Here is a 21,841-nt window from a genome sequence, read left to right as displayed (position 1 = left end):
AATCTAGGGCATTCAAAGTTAACAATTTCTATGCTTGATAGTTGCTTGTGATATACTTTTACTTCTTGGCTTAAGATCTTTTCTTTGTAGCTTCATCAAGACAATTACCAATATGCACAATAAAAGACAAGTGACACAGTATGTAGGCTTCTCAGCCAAGACCAAAACCTCTCACCTCGTGAGAGGAAAACCCGATCAAAATTCTTCTTCTAGATCTTCAATTGATAAGTACCAAGACCATGACACAGACCCTTGACTCTAGTATCCTCCCAAGAACCTTGTCACTAACCTTGATGCTCTACCTCTTCCTTTCTTCGCCTTTATTCTTGATCTTGAACTACTCTCCTCGGCTACTTCTAGAGAAACTCGGTCTCTATCCTTCTCACTGCTCCTACACAACTTCCCTAGAGAATCTCGGTCTCTAGGTCCTTACTTGTTTCCTCTAGAGAGACTTAGTCTCTAGATCTCTACTTTGACCTCCAAGAAGAATCCTTCTTATGGTGCCATAGAAGAAGACCTTCGCACTGCCCAGTAGATACCCTTCTTCACACTGCCCCAACAGAAATCTTGTCTTTGCACTGCCCAAAAGAAAGTCTTTTCGCTATACCCAGAAGATAGTCTTCTTTGTTAGAGAAGAATCCTTCTTGTCCGCCCTTCGCATTTTTCTTCACTACTCCTCCTTCGCACTCCTTTTCACCCTTACATTGTACTTCTTCCTTGACCGAATTTAGAACGAGTTGCTTGATTAGAATGGAGACCAAGTACATCTATTTATACTCCTCTCCACATGATCTTCAACCTTGACAGCTAGAGTTAGTTCAACTTCATCTAGCAGCTTCTTCCATCGTTTGTAGGCGGACTTGAAGAGGATAGATGACAAGTTCTTGGAGGATACTTTACATAGACAATATTGACCTTTTACAAAGCGTAACATGACTTCATTTTCATGAAAATGATTCAAATAAATCCTAAAGACTCTCAATGGGAGTCTTGACTCAAAAACAAAATCCCTTGCTCATGAAACCCATGAAGCAAGTCAATATAATAATTTTATTTTTCTTATTTACATCTCATTAGATAAAATTATAATTACATGTCATTATGAAAACCGAACCTAGTTACACTTTTCAACAACCTTGCGTTAACTAAACCTTCTACTGCTCTGTTTGATCGCAATTTGACTAAATAAGTTGACCAAAATTCTAGGACAATTGAATGAAATTCCCGAGGTAGTTGTAGGGGCCGAAATTCGACTTGTTGACCAAAGTTTACTAGAAGCTGCAAAGGCTGAAATTCGGCCTATTTGGCCATATTTTACTAGCTATTGCAGAAGACTGAAATTCTCTCTTTTGATCAGGTTTGACCTATATGAATTGATTTCTCAAGTTGCTAAGTTTGACAAGAATATTTGGATTGTACATTTGTTGAATTGGACAATTTTTCCTCAGAAAAGATTGTTGGGTTCTTCCCGAGGTTGGGTTTTCCCTATGCAAAATTTTTGTGTCTCTTATGCTTATTTATTTTACTGTGATCTCTATTGTCCTTCTACATGTATGGTTGTAATTTTCTGAAGTATAATTGCTTAATGATCTGGAATGTGCTAGAGTAAGAACAATAACATTGGAAGTAATTATTAGTAGCAGAAAATTGTGCTTGTCTTTATTGCACTTGTAAAATCAATAGGAATTGGCTCACAAGACCATTTTCACTAGCGAGACCCACTTTGGCAAATTGGGGTTTGAAATCTTCCGGAAACAATTTGACGCATTAAACAACATTTTTTTGGGGTAAAACTTTGTCGCTTTAGTGCCGCACCTTTACTTACCATTCTACACATTGAAACCTTTCCAACAGCACAAAAATTGTCTCAATCGAGGTTCATACGCAAAATTGTATGCCATTCGGAAACTAACCTTCCTGTTTTGAGCACCATAATTCAAGACGATGCCATGTAAGCCCCCATTATTCATGGAAAATGGGCTAGTCACGTGATCATGATGAATAAAATTTTAGAAGAGTCTATACTATAACTCTAGTTAAGAGTTCAAGGAGTCAAACCTAACCACTATTAGGCTAACGAGTTGTGTTATAACTGGGTGTTAATTTTATCTTAAGATGTTCTTTGCTTAAGTTAGTTACTTCATGATATTGTTAGCCCATTAACAAATAATTACATTAACCATCATCACATGAGAGTAACTAATGAAAGAACATTAAATTGAACAGCAGAAGACATGCCAAGACAAGTGAACACAAAGATATGGCTCAAGCCAGGGAAAAACCCCAAGATGGGGAAAACCCTTGATCGAATCTTCTTATTATAAATATCAAATGTTCAGCAGAGAAGAGAGTAAAATGACTTGCCGATTTGACTGAGGTGATGACATTGTGCAGAGGTATCTTGATTTGATTAGGGTCTCTTTTTGTACACATCATTTCAGTTGCAGTTTAACATAGAAACAATACACAGCCCTTCGCTGAACCTGGGAGATGATCTAGATATGAAACAGGCCTCTCGACCCTGAGGTCAACCTGTAGAGACAGTCCAAAAGAGATTTTGTCTGAGATGACAGTCCTGGTTAGGGCTTTACATCAGCTCCAAACACCATTGTAGATTTCTGCGATGTGCTCCAAGACTGGCCCCAAAAACTTTGTAGTATCTCCCCTTGACTGCGGCTTAGTCAAACCAAGGTGTTAGCCTTCTCGGCCTCATCAAATAAGGGTTCAACACCTACTGTCACTCCAGGAAAGTCTGCGGCCCATACCTGTAACAATATGTAGCTCCAAAAAGCACCCACACTGACCATATCTTCTCTCAACTAACTCAGCCCTCTCCTAAGTGAACTCGGTTTGCATTGCAGTGATAAAATAGCCCTAAACAAACCCCAAATGGCTCCTTCTATCTTACTGAACATGCTCCTGACCTGCGGCCCAAAACAAAGAAGATTGCTAGCACTTGGATGATGAATACAACCCAGAATTTCCTTTGAGATCTGCGACCTGCCCAACAAGAGAATCTCAGCCCTATTGTGGAAGAGCGACCCAAAACCAATTAGCCCTTCATCCTCCTCCAAACGCTCAGTTGTCTCAGACATAATCAAGCCTTGTTAATGTGTCAAAAGAGGTTGGAGAACACCTCTATATATATAGCAATTTGTCCTTAAGAAGGTGAAGCCGAAATCTGAAGGAGATTTATTGATGTTGTTGACCCTGGAGGCGAAGAGGAATACAGTGATGGCAACATCGAAAACCCTAGGAGGGGAACCAATGGCCAATCCAAGAGGCGCTACTCTGCGGCCCGGTCTGTGGCAGTCGAATGTGCTTACTCCCGTCGGCGGAGCTCATTTCATCCGCGGCCCTCGAGGGGGGCCGCTGCCGGGGAATGCCTTCCAGGCGAAGGGAGACGAGGAGGAGGAAGTTCCACCGTCGCAGAATCTATGGGTAGGTAATGTGACCAGCGAGATCACAGAGCCTATGCTCATGGAAAGGTTTGTTAAGTTTGGAGAGATCAACAGTATATCGCTGTACCCGCTGCGGAACTACGCGTTTGTGTATTTCAAGCACATTGAGCATGCCAAAGCGGCCAAGGAGGGTCTGCAGGGCGCGGCCATGGGAGACAGCTTTCTCAAAATCGAATTTGCCCGGGCGCTGGGGGTTTACGCTGGGGTGCAGAACGGTAGCCTGGACCAGCTGCTATACGGTAGGAGTTCCGATAAGCCGCCGCTGGATTGGCCTTCCAAACTGAAGATTGCGTTCGGCGCAGCTCAGGGCCTGGCATTTCTGCACGAAATTTCACATGTTCAGATCGCAAGCGAACTGTTTGACGAAAGGTTTAAACGAGATGTCAGGAAAATTTTGCTTGCGGAGGAAATATCCCCTCCCTACGTGCGACAAGTGTTTGACGAAATACCTCTGGCTACTACAGCACTCTTCCACATGCAGCAGCAGTATTGCTAGGATCTGGAGCTGGCTCTACAGTCCCGCAATCTCACTGTTTCAACCCCGACTCCTCATTCAGGCAGCCGAGATCCTATTCATCTCCAGCAAGTGAATTTTCAGATTCAAATAATTCTTTTGACAGGCAGAACCCTGCTCCTTGAGGTCCAGCCGTCTTTCACAGTGCGCCATCTCTTAAAGATACTTGAACAGAGGCTGGGGATCCCTTTCTCCCTTCTGCGGCTCCTCTTTGCAGGTAAGCAGCTTGATAACAATCTGCCTCTTTCCTTTTATAATATTGAAAGAAATGCCACAGTGATCCTATCACTTCGACTAAGAGGAGGTGCAGCTGGGCAATCCTCTGCCTCCAAAGGCTTTTCCTACAAAGATGCAGTTCATGCACAGCCTGCCAAGAAGTCTACGCAATCTGCCGAGGCTCCCAAGCCTTTCTTGGTGGACAAAATGGAGGAAACCCCTGCCATTGAAATCTCTAATCCATCTCTGGATGATCTACACCAGACATTTGCAGAAACAGCCCTCATCTGCAGATTTAATGGCCTATGGCCCCGCACGGCAGATCTATACCAGTGGATCCATTCCAATTGGACCAACAACTGCAAAGTCTTCCTCTGCTCGAAAGGCTTCTTTATTGTAGCCTTCGCCTTCAACGAAGATTACCAGAAAGCCTTAACGGGAGGCCCCTGGTTCTGGGGATCAGTCGGACTCTTCCTCTCCCCCTGGTTCCCAGACTTCGACCCCTCCACTGCGATCATCACCAAACTTCCTATCTGGGTCAGGCTTCCAAATCTCCCTGGGCATCTATGGCATTTTGCTGTCTTTCAAGGAATCGGGGACACTCTAGGCCGCTTCCTGGCAACAGATACCTCAAGAGCAGAGAAAGGATTATACACCTTTGGCAGAATTTGTGCAGAAATAGACATTAGTAAAGGGTTGCCAGATCAGATCATCCTCAAAGTCCGGGACTTCCATTGGACACAAACTTTGGACTATGAGAACACAGCCTTCAGGTGTCGCCATTGCCATCAGACGGGGCATCTCCAGAACTCATATGCATCGTTCTTTGACAAAAAGAAGTATTCCAATCGCAAATCCAAATCCAAGAGTTGGAAACCTTGTGATATACCCCCTATGGATGACATAGAGTCCTCTAGCTCTGATGAGGAGGACATTGAAGTGGAAGAGGAAAATCTGGAGCAACCGAAGGATGCGCCCTCAGCCCGCGCCGAGGATTATTCTGCGCCTCTGTCCTCGCAGAAACGTTCACATGAGTCTTCGCCATCGGATTCAGACAAGGAGTCTCCTCCTTTAGCACAGAACAATCTACAAGTAGTTTCGGTCCAGCCAGATCAAAATGGTTGGGTCAAAGTCAGCAAAAAGAAAGGTAAAAAATGTAGATTGGAAGATTCTGCCCATGCTGGGTAGATTCCCTAGCCGTTCCTGTTGTTTATGTCGTGGTTGCTCTTTGGGGACCGAGGTTGATATCATATCATTTCCGGCTCCCTTGCTCTTTAGCTTTGCTTCTCTAAAAGCTCTGATTGTACCATATTTCCTTTCTTAATAGAATTAGTCTTTACCGATAAAAAAAAAAGAAGGTGAAGCCGACCTTGACATTTTGGAGGCAAATTTGAATTTCAAATTTTCAATTTTCCCACTTTAATAAAGTCATGACTTGTAGAATTTCTTTTAAATAAATAAATATTTTCCCTTGTCCAAATTTGGTGCTCTTTAGGTCAATTTTGGTCCTCTCGAAAAGAGGAATTCAATGCCACAATTATCTTCCTCAAAGGAGTTATCCAAAGTGGGACTTGGCCCTAGTTGCCAATTTTAACACCGGGCCACTAGGAGGAAAAGGGGTTCCATTCTTTTCTAGTGCATTTTGTTCCATAGATGAGCAGAGTAACTGAGAGAGATAAGGAGAGAGCACACAGAGGATTTGTTCATTGTAGTAGCCCATGGGCCACAAGCCTTACTTCCTTGTACCGGCATCCATTTTCTATTCAGTGAAAGAGAGCAAAGCAGCCTCACCTTCCAGCTGGGTTTTCTCCCAAAATGGTTTCCCAAGATATACCTTGTGTCAAATGTGGTTTGTGAGTTTTTCTTTCATTGTTCTCTATTTTCTGCATAAATTATAATTTGCATGCATACGCAATAAACAGTAATTTCAGATTTCAGATTTTTAAGTATGATGTTGTCAAATTTGTTGTGATGAACTTTCTAGTGGAATATCCACAGCAGTTTACAGATCACATTTCTTAACCAAGTAGTCCACTTCCACTCGAGGGGCTCCCTAAGATTAACTGGCCTCCTAAAAGGCTACAATTGAACTATGGTTCCGCATACCTAATAGCATCTAAATAGAATACAATTAAACCATAGTTAACACCTCACTTCTGGGTGAATAATTTCTTTATGTCAGCCAATGCCATTACCTGTAAGCAAATACCTCCACATGTTTGGATGTACCTCTACATATAGAAATGAAGAAAGTGATGACGATTCTTGAGCTGTAACAAAAAGTAGGGAAATACTCTCCATAATTAACCAAAAGAACATTGTGAATACATAAGCATACCATAAGAGATTCATCACTCGAACTCGCCATGTGCTTTGGAACACTCAACTCTTCAACAGAATGCACATTAGAATTTGTATCTGGATATAAGCACCAAACCTTGTCTCTTCCTACAAAAAAGACAGAACACACAACACTCCGTTTAATTGCACACTCTCACACCTTCATCATACACATAGTTATATCGTGAAATCAATTAGTCATAAGCATTACACCTCAAATATGCAAGAATCAAGATAATAAAAAGTGGCCTAAAATAAATAAAAAAAAGGGTCTACAAAATTGGGGATTCCTACCACATAAAAAGGATTTCTCAATCATTGAAGGACTGTACTAAAATATAGGTACAGTAAATGCAAAACATTACTTCAGGTGACAACATAAACACACCGAAAGGACAAGAGTGTTCATTACTCTGCATGTGTGAAATACAATAAGACGATATTTTCTTAATACTAACAACAAGTATAAGAAGAGAGCAACCATTATCTATCAATTCCTTAAGTACACTGAATAATCTCTCCATAAGTCATTTAAATCTGAAGGAAAAGTTCGATCTTTTTGTAGTATCAAAGAAAACTACCAAGGCTTCCATGTGAACGTTATTATCCCAAAGAGGGTGTTGCCTAACAATGCACTCATATTTTTGTTGTTGAAAATGAATTAAGTTTTACATTAAAAATCATTTTGTTGTTCGTGAAATCAATTAGTCATATGCAAGAATCAAGATAATAAAAAGTGGCCTAAAATAGATAATAAAAAAAAAGGGTCTACAAAATTGGGGATTCCTAACACATAAAAAGGATTTCTCAATCATTGAAGGACTGTACTAAAATATACGTACAGTAAATGCAAAACATTACTTCAGGTCACAACATAAACACACCAAAAGGACAAGAGTGTTCATTACTCTGCATGTGTGAAATACAATAAGACGATACTTTCTTAATACTAACAACAAGTATAAGAAGACAGCAACCATTATCTATCAATTCCTCAAGTACACTGAATAGTCTCTCCATAAGTCATTTAAATCTGAAGGAAAAGTTCGATCTTTTTGTAGTATCAAAGAAAACTACCAAGGCTTCCATGTGAACGTTATTATCCAAAAGAGACTGTTGCCTAATAATGCACTCATATTTTTGTTATTGAAAATGAATTAAGTTTTACATTAAAAATCATTTTGTTGTTCGTGAAATCAATTAGTCACAAGCATTACACCTCAAATATGCAAGAATCAAGATAATAAAAAGTGGCCTAAAATAAATAAATAAAGGGTCTACAAAATTGGGGATTCCTACCACATAAAAAGGATTTCTCAATCGTTGAAGGACTGTACTAAAATATACGTACAGTAAATGCAAAACATTACTTCAGGTCACAACATAAACACACCGAAAGGACAAGAGTGTTCATTACTCGCATGTGTGAAATACAATAAGACAGATACTTTCTTAATACTTAACAGCAAGTATAAAAAGACAGCAACCATTATCTATCGATTCCTTAAGTACACTGAATAGTCTCTCCATAAGTCATTTAAATCTGAAGGAAAAGTTCGATCTTTTTGTAGTATCAAAGAAAACTACCAAGGCTTCCATGTGAACGTTATTATCCAAAAGAGATTGTTGCCTAACAATGCACTCATATTTTTATGTTGAAAATGAATTAAATTTTACATTAAAAATCATTTTGTCGTCTTCTAACGTAGACTCTCTATTTGGTCTTACTTTCAAATCAAATTTCCTTTGTGTGAAAATGAAAAAAAAAAATTAAAAAAAAAACTTCTGTGCAATAACCTCATACTTCTGAATACTCAGTTAAATGATGTATAAGTCAGGTTGCATGTACTGTTGGACCATGACTACAATGAGTTTTTTTTCAGACCTTTACAGTTCTGCTATCAATGAGTCTCAAGATTGTTATGTATCAATGGAGACAACTTTAACATACTTAATTTCAAGAACCTGATCTGAATATGTGAAACAGACAATGCTTTGTAAACCCAACATTCAAATCTTTTTTCAGTCTATTTTCAAAATGCTACAATGGAACTCAGAATCATACATACTAACATAGATCCATCATAACACCAAATCTATTAAGAAACAAGAGAGATCAAAAACCTTGAAGAGCAACACGCAATACTTTTGCACCCTCAAAGACTATTCAAAAACTAGTTAATAGTCTTTACAAACTATTTAACGATGTCATATATCTTTGTTACGTTGTCTATGTCTCTTTTCATGTGATATATATATTTCTTCTCCTGGGTCTACAACTCTCAGGTGGGGGAGATCTTTGTTACATCATGTTTGTTTCTCTTCGTGATATATATATATATATATATATATATATATATATATCACATAAAAAGAGACATACACAACGTAACAAAGATCTCCCCCATCCAAGAGTTATCGACCTGGGAGAAGACAGTCATTTTTCGTAAGGGCACTTGACTTCTTCCACATCCCCATCAAGAAGTGTGGCATATCGGCTATTCTATTCATTTTAAATTTACAAGCATTCCCATTCATCTATTATGAAACTGCTTTTCACTATTACTAAAAGTAATGTAAGTTTGATAATTTTTGTTTTGAAATCAAAATAAGTCAGTATTCGATAAAACTACTTCTAGTCCATATTTCATCTAGAGGGCATAAAAGAGCTATAGGAAGGAAGATCCTTTGAACTGCCATAACGCATCAATTTCTTATGTACTCAATATCTCAAATTTTCAATAGCCTTTGGAAATGAAAATGAATCAAAACAATATTTGAAAATGATTAAGACCAACAGACGGATAGCACTTCCTCATAAGAAGTAACTTCGATTTGAAATCTCTGGATTTGCATTATTCCCCAACCAAATTAATGCATCTTGACAGATTAAACAAACCTGCCAGTTTGAAGGCATTCCACATTGTTTCTTCGTGTTCTTGTATACCAAATATGCAGAGACGAGCAGCTTCCTTTCCAAACACTTGCCACAACAGCTTTCCAGTGTTATTCTTTCTTAAGAAGTCCTGTTTGGATGGACCACGAATGCCAAAAATCAACATAGCATATCAAGAAACTTAGCCAGAATGCCTTCCTCGATATGCAATAAAAAAGCAAAGATAGTCAAAACGGTGGTGTACCTTGGGATGCATGTACAACCAGAACCGTATTCCCGGCCAAAAAGAATGCTGGATGAGTTTTGAGCACATGCAATCTGGCAGAGGAAGCCAGCACTGCACAGTGGAAACAAGTCACAACTGTCCAAACTTTACTCCAATTATCAGGACGAAGAAAAGGAGCATTTCAATTTCAAAGCAGTGCACAGCTTGCACCAATTGCACTGATAACTGCCTAAAGTTAAGCCGTAGGTATATAACATTAGTGTAGATGAATAATATTAACAAATCTCCCTGAAGCCAATGCTAGGCCATTATGCTGCATAGGTCACCTTCACATTATACTCTATCATCATATAACTTTATTTTCTTCATGAAACAGCAGAAGTCTTCTGATATGATTACCATGAGTCAAAATCAGAACTAGCAAAGTTATTCTATCATTCACAATATCAGAAGAAAAAGAAATACGGGAAATAATTCCTTTAGAAGCCACATTAGAGACTCTCCTACCGAAATTCACCATAGGTCTGTCTAAACACTTACATGTGCGAAAAGTCCTAAACCAGAATCCCTACTGCATAAACTGATGATATTTCTCCTACTTGTTAGATTTAGATGAACAAGTTATTTGAATTTTCCTACGGCAAATATTAAAATACATACATTGTAGTCTTCACTTAATTAATTTATATGCCGAAACAAGAGACTGAGCAAGAAAGAAAATACAACACAATAACACCGTTATTTTTGGACAAATGTCCCCAAGAAAACCCAATGTAGGAAAACCGGTGCAGCAGATCTAAGGGTTTTATTATAATGCAGTAGTAAATTTGAGTACAATTCTTGTATGCTCAATTAGCAATCCGATACAGAGAGAGACTGGACAAAACGAATGGTGAAGTGTTCTCACCCTGTCACTGGGAGAATCTGAGTTTGATCACGCTGAACTAGAGCCTCTGTGTACCCACTGTGCAGCACTATGTCACTCCCACACAGTTCCTACGTCACCCCTACTGGGTATCACGTTGCTCCTCCGAACCCTCTGCTAGCTGGAAAATCTGAATCTCTGCCTCTCAGGTTCACACCCCGACTCCCAGCTATTGAAACTCGATTTCCTCAACAGGAATTCGATCTCCCTCTAAGGTCTGCGTTGCCACTGCATCAGCTTTGCGTGGACCAATGTCTGCCTCCCTTTGGACGTCGTTTTTCCCCCGCTCTACCTCGTACTCTTCGGCCCAAAAAAACTTCCTCCTTTCGAATACTCACTACCCGTCACTGCAAAAGCTTACTTCAAATCTCTCTCCGGCAGCTGCTCAGCTTCAGAACTTCGATCTTCTGAACTCACTCGGTGTGTTCTCCAAGTGCCCATCAAGCCCTCTCTTATAATCCTCTCGTTGATCAATCAACGTCGCAGATTAGATCCTAATCAATGGCTAGGATCAGATTAACTTGATCTCAGTCTTCTTCTAGAAGTTGCACCCACAGTTTATATTAATACCCTTCAATTATTTTAATTTTCCTAAGTTTAGACTTAGGATCCCATTAAAAATAATTAATTATTTTAATAAAACCGTCTCCTGGTGGAATTTCCCAAAACGATTTCTGGGTTTTGGAGAATGCATGTGTCTAAGCCTCCCTGCAAATTTTGAGACTTAGAGCACATCCGATGCTACCAGAAATCAACACTCCCTCTAGCAAGGAATGTGCTCTAGCAATTCTTCCCACTGAAGCATCATCCTAACTTCGTAACATCGTCCTCTGCGCTACTGATATCTGACATGCTATCCATCAACTACTGCATTGTTGCTGCAACTGTACTGCTACTGACACTGCCACTGTCAACACTGCATCCGTACTATAGCTCACTTGAGTTCATACTACAACTCCCTCTCAAGTGTTGCATCTGTGCTGCTGCTAGCACTGCCACTGCACTGCAAACTATTGTTGCTACTCTATCAACAACGAAAAAACATCCCAAATTACTTAACTAACTGTGTTCAGTATGATACTACGTGAATGTCGAAGCCTAACTGCTACTAGTCTCTGCGTTGACCCTCTGAATCTATGGTGCTGCTGACCTCTACTTTGTGCCATCTGCACCGCTGCCAACTCTGCTCTGTGTTGTTCAATCTCTAGCACTCCTAGACACTGCAACTGTCTCCCCGACACTCCTCGGCACCAGTCCATCCTGCTACTTCTGATTTGGGGTCTCGTAGCAAGGAATTGATCCAAGAGGTGGGATCCTCAAGTATTCTGCCCATCAGTAGCTCTTTCGAATTACAGCTCTAAATCAGCCCACCTCCCTCCTGGAGGTATCTTGGCTGTCATGGCGAACTCCTCCTCTTCAATCTTCACGGGCGCAACCTTCGAATCATCTTTGTCATCTTTGTCCTTCTTCCTGAGAGGACAATGTGTAGCGTTGTGACCCATCTCACTACACCTGAAACACTTGATCTTCAAGACGTCCTTCTTACGTCTTTGTTGCTCTTGTTGTCCCTTCGATGCAAGGGTTGCATTCTCCTCCTCCTCCTTGGGCTTCAACCCATTGTTGTTGCTTCCGTTAAGTTTAACCTTGACTAAGTCTCTCCTCAGCTCCTCTTGTTTTAGAGATGCCCACATCTCATCCCAATTTAGCAAAGCTGCTTTGCATACAATACTCTGGACAAAGACTTGCCACTCATCTGAGACAGAATTGAGGGCCAGTATAACTAACTCTGAGTCTTAAGGTGTATGCCCCACAGCAGACAACTCATCACGAGCCTCTTGAAGCTTCGTGGGGAATGGATCCACACGCTCCCCTTTCTGCATCTGACCAGATCTCAGCTTCTATTCAAGGTACATCCTTCGTTGCTCGGAAGATCCTTGATATAACGTAGACAATGTGTCCCACATCTCCTTAGCAGTCCCTCTGCTAGCAATGTGAGAGACCCTCTATTTTAAGAACCGATCGGCTCAGAACCGATTCGGCTGAGTTGGTCCGAGTCAAGCCCTCACCAGGTCAACTCGGCCATCAAACCGGTTCGGTCGGCCGGGTTGTCTAACAACTCGGTCGGCTCGATAATAACCCAGCCAGCTCGGTAACAATGGCCTGAAAACTCAAAAAAACAATGATTTTTTTATTTTCTTTTCGGTGAAGAGATTTGTGTTAAAATTTGGTGGACACATGAATTCCACATTAGCTTATTGTTTTCATAGGTTGTTTACTTGTTCACTCGGCTTCCTGTGGCATGAATCGTTTAGTGCTTGAAAATAGAAAGTGATGAGTCTAGCGCTAGCAATTTGATAGGATCTAATGTTGTGAACTTTTTGCCAAGAACATGAAATCTCTTGTAAGAATGGAGCAAGACATATGTTGCCTTCATTGTATAAAATTCCTCAAGGAACAATGTGAATTTCTAAGTAAACAATGATACTATCTGAGAACCATGTAATAAAGAGGGCACATGAAATTGAAATGTTGATCAGACATGTGATCCTAGTTAGAATGTTTATAGGTGCAATTCTCTCTTGGAAGATGGCAGTTTATCTTTATACATATTACAAAGTTGATGGGAACAAACTTGAAGTTGCCCCAAGGGATCCTAAAACTAGAGAATAGCCACAAAATATTCTATGGAGTGTAGATGGGTCTGTCATGACTACATATAGATGTGGATGCAGAATTTTTAGCGTTAGGGATCCTATATCTTGATCTGTAGACTATGTCACATACAATTTGCTTTCGTAGTTCTTCTCATGAATACATCTATTAAAATCCATCTTGGTGAGATGGTCTAAGATGATTGATGAGGGTACAAGATTAAAAATGAGTTACAAACTATGAAGCATGTAGATATGCTACCAGTGGTTGATCCAGATGATCTTGGCTCCTCTAGTAGTAGCTACTAGCCAGTAGTACTGGTCAGAGTTCACTTTTGTTGTAGAGGCCATTTCTAGCCTCCTTGGTTATGTGTTTTTGTTTTGATCTCTATATCATCATCATGCATGTATTGGACAATGCACTAGGTGCTATTTTAATTTTTGATATAATGGATATATTCATGAGCCTACTTTGATCATATGTTGTCTTCTATCTATATTCTAATGTTGTGTGTTTGGAAACATGAATGAAAATCTTTAAAATTATGTTTTTTTATAAATAAAAAAATATTTAATGTATTTTTTACAACGACCGAGTCATTGAAATCGAGCCTGCCGAGTCGATATCGAGTCAAAGTCGGAGTCGGAGTAGACCCTCGGCCAAGTTGGAGTCGGAGTCGGAATTTTAAAACATTGGACAGACCACATGATCCTTCACTCCGCGGAGGATCATTCTTTTCGTCTTCGCGATCTCAGCCTTGTATTTCTTCAACGAATCTGCATCTACAAGGACAACCACCACGTTGTTGACGTATGTCTTGAGAGCATGATCATTTAGAAGGAATGACATTCTCGCCTTCCAGATGATGTAGTTGGATGCCCCATCCAACCTGTCCTGATCTCTCAAGCCACTGGTTGCCATCTCTGCCACAAATAGAAAGTCGAATGACTTGCTCTCTCCTTTGCACTACTACTGGGCTAGCCTATGCACTCCCTGCCGAAGTTAGTAGAACTGTTGCCCCTTGTTGTTGCTCAGCTCTAGAGAATTTGAATTCCTTGGCTAGGAATTCTCAGAAGAAGAAATTCCCTCAATCGTGCTTCTCCTCTCTTCTGACGATTTTCTGCCCACCAAACTGCCTGCAGAAAAATCTGCATCCCACCAACTTCTCCCCACACTGAGGCTTCAGCATTGCGTCGTTTTCCCCAGCAAAAACTCAATCTGGAAGCCCTTCTCTTCGTCGACTCACTCAGAGAGAGACTGCCTCGAAATTTCAGCCTTCCGGCTAGAACTGTGCAAACCCTCTAAGGTTTCAAACCGCTGCCCCCTATAGCTTTTCGATCTCCCTCTCCTGCTCAACATTGGATTCTTTGGCACTGCTCTTCTTGTTCCACCTGCAGCTCCGATACCAGGTGAAAATTCCTAAACCGGAATCCCTACTGTAGCAACTGATGATATTTCTCCTACTTGTTAGATTTATATGAACAAGTTATTTGCAGTTTCCTACAGCAAATATTGAAATACATACACTGTAGCATTCACTTAATTAATTTATTTGCAGAAACAAGAGACGAGCAAGAAAGAAAATACAACACAATAACACTGTTGTTTTTGGACAAATGTCCCCCAGAAAAAACCCAAAGTGGGAAAACTGGTGCAGCAGATCTGAGGGTTTTATTATTATGCAGTAGTAAATCTGAGTACAATTCTTGGATGCTCAACTAGCAATTCGATATAGAGAGAGACTGGAAAAAACGAATGGTGAAGTGTTCTCACCCTGTCACTGGGAGAATTTGAGTTTGATCACGCTAAACTAGAACCTCTGTGTAGCCCCTGCGCAGCACTGCGTCACTCCCACGCAGTTCCTGCGACCCCCTGTTGGGTATCACATTGCTCTTTCTTCGAACCCTCTGCTGGCTACAAAATCCAAATCTCTGCCTCCTGGTCTCACACCCTAGATCCCAGCTACTGAAACTCGATTTCCTCAGCAGGAATTCGATCTCCCCCCAAGGCCTGCGCTACCACTGCGTCAATTCTACGTGGGCCAACATTTGTCTCTCTTTGTACGTCGTTTTGCGCTCTCTCTGCCTCGTACTCTCCGACCTAGGATAACTTCCTTCTTCTGGATACTCACTGCCCCTCACTGCAAAAACTCACTTCAAATCTCTCTCTGGCAGCTGCTCTCTTCAAAAATTCAATCTTCTGAACTCACTCGGCGTGTTCTCCAAGTGCCCATCAAGCCCTCTCTTATACTCCTCTCCTTGATCAATCAACGGCCCAGATTAGATCCTAATCAATGGCTAGGATCATATTGACTTGATCTCAGTCTTCTTCTAGAAGTTGCACCCACAGTTTATATTAATACCCTTTAATTATTTTAATTTCCTAAGTTTAGACTTAGGGTCTCATTAAAAATAATTAATTATTTTAATAAAATTGTCTCCAGGTGGAATTTCCCAAAACGATTTCTAGGTATTGGAGAATGCATGTGTCTTAAGCCCCCCTTCAAATTTTGAGACTTAAAGCACATCCGATGCTACCAGAAATCAACAACATGGAATTCTCCTCCGTGGAATTGTGAGGGGACCCCTTACATCTCTGCATGTACTAGAACAATACGCTGGATCAACTAGTATGCATCCACATTCTTTTGAAAGTGTTGATGACTGTAAGTGGCACTCTGTAGACAAGCCAAATTGCTTTTCGTTTGTAAATGTTAAAGGTGTTTTATGATTCTTTGAACTTTTAGAACTGTTGCAGTTTGTCGAAGTCCATATGTAGAAGTTCCAATGTTGCATTAATCGTTATTGGGATAATATCGGTGCAAGGAAAAAATCGGAAAAAATCGAAAAAATCGGAAATAATCGGGAAAAAATCGTTTGGTACAAAAATATTCATTTTTTTTCGATTTTTTTAATATCTAAACCATCTCCAACATAAAATAAATACATTGACACATAAATATGATAAAAGAACTAATGTATAAGATGTTTAATATCATTTCTAGTGCTAAAACCACACACAACAGTGAATCATGTCCTGAATAGTAAGTCCTGAGTCCCACTCACAACTCAACCTCAAAATATCAACAAAAAATATAATAATGTATCTCATATCATGAGTCATAATGTCATATACAATGAAATGAACCAAATAACTAAAGTCTAATACTACTCATTTCCTTTGCCCCTCTAAATGTAGATGTTGGTGGAGTTGGCAGGTCGAAGTAGACTATGGAGTCTGCGGTGCTCTAGACGCTGAAGAACTAGGAGCTACAGGAGGTAGACCATGTCCTCTACTTGTGACAGGGGTAGCTTGGGTCACCTCCTCCTCCTTGAAGGATAAAAATTAAAAAAATTTACAAAAAAAAAATTCCCCCACGATTTTTCCCAAAAAATCACGATTTTTTCGAAAAAATCGCTTATAAAAAAAAAGTCGTACTACTCTAGATTTTATCTTTTTGCTGAAAAAATCGCGAAAAAACGATAATATCGCGATTTTAACAACACTGTGTAGAACTACAAGCCAAGGAAAAGCTTCAAAAATAAAGATTCCAACAGTCATATATATCAGCACAGAATAGATGGATACATCTTATCATTCAATGCTTTTTGCGTAGATGTCTGGCTGATTTAGTAAGATTCACACAATTATTCTATTGGTTTGCTCTTACTTGAGATCTGTTTTCTGTGCTTCAGTTTATAAAAACAGATGAATTGCATTATTGTAATGCGTTGGAGATATCATAATCCTGCCAAACTACAAGAGCCCTTAAGATTGTATATGTAGATCTAAATTACTGTTTACATCACCTTTGTTTTAATTTACATGAGATGAAGAACCAAAACCCATAACACTTTCATGCGCAACTGACTTGCTCAGTAAAACGTCTGCATGGCACCCATATATAATATCCGACATAGCAGATGCATGAATAGCAGATTTGATATCTAAACAGCACCAGGGAGACAAAACCTTGATGGCAGACAGATTTGGAAGATGTGCACAGGTTGACAATGACAATAAAGGCTGCCATCATGTAAGAAAATTAACAGTTTTAAGTTTTATAAAGTTCAAGTTTATAAACTCTAAAATTTTCCATCAAAAGAAAAAATATAGACAGCAATGCCTTGGACCCAGCAAAATCTGAACTAAAAATGCCCAACGATTCAGCAAGAAACATGATAGACCTGACGGCACAACCTACCATGGATCATATAACAGTTTCAAGACCACAACCATCAAGACCGGTGACAGGAAGGAGAATGTGGGGTTGACTTATGTAAACAGTACTGAGGCAGCCATGTCTTCGGCGACAACAATGAGACACACAACAGAGCATGTGAAATGCACAACAACAAGAAGTGAGGTGGTAGTTTGAAAAAAATTCAAAATGATAAAGAAGAAACATAAGGAAAGAGCTGTTGAAATGAGCTTTAATACAAATTCATGGATGTCACCTCTAATATGAGGTTTAGTGTTTCACAGATCTGTTCTGTGAACTTTCAGCATTCGGGATTGTTAGCCATCCATATATATGGGTAACCCTAGGTGAATTTTTTCTTAAGATGCAGATTTCCAACCAGCTGCCTCATATGATCCTCAAAAAGCAGCTTCTTAGATGCCTCTCACCCACACATTAGTCAGCTCCTCCACTTGATCAGATTGCTCGCCAGATGATGGTAGGTCAACGACCATGAGGTACACCAGCCATTGTCTCATACAAAGTGCTTCGATTTGATGTTTAGCGCATCTAATTAAGGATAATGGGTTGAAATCAGATAATGGATCATGATGCTTGGAAGTTGTACCTGTTTCCTTATTTCACTTTGGTTGTCATCATTTCTTCCTAGTCAAGTTTACCAGTTAGGTTTTTTTTTTCACTATCTAGGAGGGGCACGAATAGGAGGCCTTGACTGATGTAATTTCCATGCCCTTTCATTCTTGACAATTACCATTTGACCTTAATCCATTATCCCTTCTTTCGTTTGGTTGTTTTCAGCAATGTTGTGAACATCGCTATAAAATCAGAAAATCGTGATTTTTTCATGGGCCTGATTTTTTCGCTGATTTTTTCCTCAATGAAAAAATAGAGATAATATCATAAAAATCGTGTTTTTTTCACGGGCCTGATTTTTTCGCTGATTTTTTCCTCAATGAAAAAATAGAGATAATATCGTAAAAGTTGTGATTTAATTGCGAGTCGACTGCAAATTCTCCGGTCTGCACCCAAACTTGTTTATAAAGTAATTTTGTGGGTTCTTTTTATCTCATTTTGCAAACAGAGATATTTTGTATTTTTATTTTTATTTTGCTAATGTTTGCCGATTTTTGCTTATTTTTTCCAAATTTTTACGATTTTTTCTTGTTCTGGGCTCTAGTTGATTTTATCCCGATGCCGATGTTCGCAACATTGTTTGTCAGTCGCTCATACTTGTTCCCTACCTGCCTCATTCAATGAGAAAAGGGGTTTCAGAATTGCCCAGAGGTTGATGCAGCATCAAAAAGAAAGAAAGATAAAAGCATATGCCAAAATGTCAAAATGCAAAAGAATGGCAAGGAAGGATTGTTAAAAGCCAATTTGAGTTGTACCCGCTCATGTGAGGCTATCACCCTAGTCCCATGTTTATCACACCTATCAAAGTAAAAGGGACTTATGAAAACATCCCAACCCTAATGGGCAATAAACCACCTCATTCTAAAAGGGGCCTTCAATGAAATCAAAGAAAGCTTGCTAAGCAAGCAAAATCAAAGCAAAACAAAAGGCTAATTAAAGGGTGGAAAATGAAATGCCCAAGAAAGGTAACTCAAGTAAATGCAAGCACTCCCTCCACAAAGGTACGCATGTGTGAAGCTCTAGCAGAACCTAATATAAGCCTATGACACCTCTCTTGAAATACACCCCAAACCATATCAATTATCACCTACACCTAATGATTGAAGGGTAGGGCATGGGATCTGTTCCTCCCCCTGGGTCTTAAAGCACCTAATAGGGCCATTTGATGATCCTCCATACCTAAATTTGGCAACTTGTCTAACTCTGATGTCTTGAGCTAATGTTAAAGTTGAAGAAGATAATTTTTATGATATACTTACGTGACTTTGACATCATATATGGTCCACATTTTATGTTTCCATGGTTGTTGTGACCATGCTAGTTGATCTTAATTCACTTCTTTGAGCTCTGATGATTGAGACATGTTCATGGTCCTTTGGAGGACATTCATTATATTTCACTTATATGTCTTGGACGTTGATGATACACCCTTGCGGAGGACCTTCCACTGTAAGTTGGATGTTGCATCGCTATTGATTGAAGTTGAGCTTGATGTTGACTTCGCATTCACCATTAAATACTCTTACACCTCTAGCACCTTCGACATTGCCCACTGGAGCAAGGACATTGCTTCTAGATGATGACACGGTAACTGAGATGATGACATGGACTTGAGAAGCATAATGTTGGGCTTAAGAGAGCACTTTTGGATAACTGGAGGTGACTTTTGGGCTAGGACATGCCCCCTTCATGAGGAGATGCACCTTTTCATGATGATACATGACCTTTGGGTTACTTTTAGCCCTATTTTGAGATGACATCACCCTTGGAGGTAGTTTAACTCAAACGTTTGGGTTAATTTGAGGATATCCTTTATGTTTAACATTAATGAGGCTATTTTGGGGGTTGGCTTGATGACATATCCAACTTGTATCGTGGATTGTATGTTTTTAGGAACTTTTAGCCTAATTAGAAATAAGTTGCTTGGTGTTGTTTTGAGGTAGCATCAGATGTGCTCTAGCCATGAAAATTGGTGGAGAGGCTAAAGTACACGAGATCTCCAAGACCCAGAAATGGTTTGACAGATTGTACCTGGTTTGGGAGATATTAAAATAATTAATATTTTTAATGGAGTTCCTAAGTCTAAACTTGGGAAAAATAAAATATTAATGGGTATTAATATAAAACTGGGTTAGAAGGTTCCAAAAGTCATGGATCAAACCAAATCTAATCTTAGCCATTGATTAGAGATGTAATCTCGGCCATCGATTAGAGATGTAATCTCAGTCGTTGATGGACCAACGAGAAAAGTATAAGAGGAGGCTTGAGGGTCAGTTGGAGAATACACCAGAGTGATCAGTCACTCATTTTGCTAAAGCGGGGTTGCTAAGCAAAGTTGACTCAGTGATTAGCAGCGAGTACTGGACAGTGAGGCAGAGACAGTACTGAGAGACCAGTGCAAAGGCAGGGAGAGCGAGAGAAGCAACTAGTTCAGGCCACGCAGAGCCCAGTAGAGATAGCGCAGAAGCCAGAGGGACCGCATCATCCACGCAGACGCTGTTGGAGTGACGCAGAGGGTCCCAGAGGTTGCGCAGTGCCTCAAAGGGCTGACGTAGAGGATCCTAGGGCTAACGCAGGTCAGCAGGAGGCTGATGCAGAGGCCAGAAGGGCCAGTGCTGAGCTTCAAAGTCGCCGAAGAGGGTTTCGTGGGACAGGTTTTCTGAATACTTGTTTCCGAATATAGAGGTATTGTTGCCATGTATTTTTCTCTGTCGGGTGAGCCGGTTAGGCACCCAGTTGTACTCAAGGAAATACTGCATAATAATAAACCCTCAGAATAGCTGCACCGATTTTCCCGCATTGGGTTTTTCCGGGGACATTTGTCCAAAAATAACGGTGTCACTTGTGTGTTTGTTTTCTTTCAGCTGATGATCTATAGATGTTGTGACTGTATTGTGTTTATTTCGGTATTTAAATGTTTTAAATAACTTGTTCAGAATTTACAAGTAGAAGAAATAAACCAGTAGAATACAGATTAATTTTCTAACGGATAGACTTAGAAAATTCAACCCTTGTTAACCATCAAGTGAATGGGGGAGCGATTCATTTTCTTCGATCATTGTAACACTTGGAGACACACATCTCTTGGATTATCTAACTTTTGTCCAATTAACTATGGAGCACTAGTTGAGTGACTTACTTCAAGATTTCTTGGATGTGGATTTGAGCTCTTTTCATGGATATTTATGGTGAAGCTTAGACGAATGCATGGTAAAGTAAATATGCTAACTTTTTTATTCATGGTTTCATGTTTTATTAGATGGATGGTGCATGTAATAAGCATGTTAGCATGATATTTGTTTCATGAAAGTTTTCAACTAACCATTCTTCCAAGACTTTGGGGAAGTAGCATGCTAGCTCCTTCCCTCAAACTATCTTTGAAAATTTGAGAACCTTAACTCAAACCCTAGGGTACATATGTTAACTTGCCCTATTTATCTTGAATCTTGTTTTCTACTATCAAGTTACCCTAAGTTTGTATGTGCCCAGACTCCATTACCCTTAGATTGAGAAGGCACTAGTCCTCTCTCTTGTAGCAATCTTTAAAATTCCTCAAAATACATTTTTTATTTTGTTCTAGGTTAAATTAGGGCTTATTTACAGTAAATTCATATATTTTCAGTATTAATTATCTCAGATGTTGTTGTCCTATGGTTAAGGTTTGTTTATAATTAATTGGAAAAGCTGACATTTAGGGTTTTTAGGTGTTGTTACATGTCTTTTGACCATAGAAAAAATTGTTGTAATTTGCCCTCTAATTTATTCACTTATTTTACA

At 39.8% G+C, this 21,841-nt stretch overlaps 1 protein-coding gene across 4 annotated transcripts in view; it reads right to left on the bottom strand.

Moving 5' to 3' along the window:
- LOC149181899 (uncharacterized) overlaps positions 1 to 21,841 on the bottom strand; it is a 231,740-nt gene that overhangs the window by 85,732 nt on the left and 124,167 nt on the right. For 2 of the 4 annotated variants that reach the window (XM_089416717.1, XM_089416715.1), the window contains exons 3-5: positions 9,672 to 9,764; positions 9,431 to 9,557; positions 6,530 to 6,639 (exon numbers count right to left, since the gene is read on the bottom strand). In XM_089416717.1, coding sequence (XP_089272843.1) covers positions 6,530 to 6,639; positions 9,431 to 9,557; positions 9,672 to 9,764 — 330 coding nt within the window. The remainder of the gene's footprint in view (positions 1 to 6,529; positions 6,640 to 9,430; positions 9,558 to 9,671; positions 9,765 to 21,841) is intronic. The other 2 variants (XM_089416716.1, XM_089416718.1) reach the window with 1 other exon arrangement.

This window comes from Pinus tabuliformis, chromosome 3_2 (genome assembly GCF_031772625.1).
Source record: "Pinus tabuliformis cultivar Carrire ecotype Pingquan chromosome 3_2, CPIR1, whole genome shotgun sequence".
NCBI lineage: Eukaryota > Viridiplantae > Streptophyta > Pinopsida > Pinales > Pinaceae > Pinus > Pinus tabuliformis.
This window is presented reverse-complemented; position numbering and strand designations above follow the sequence as displayed.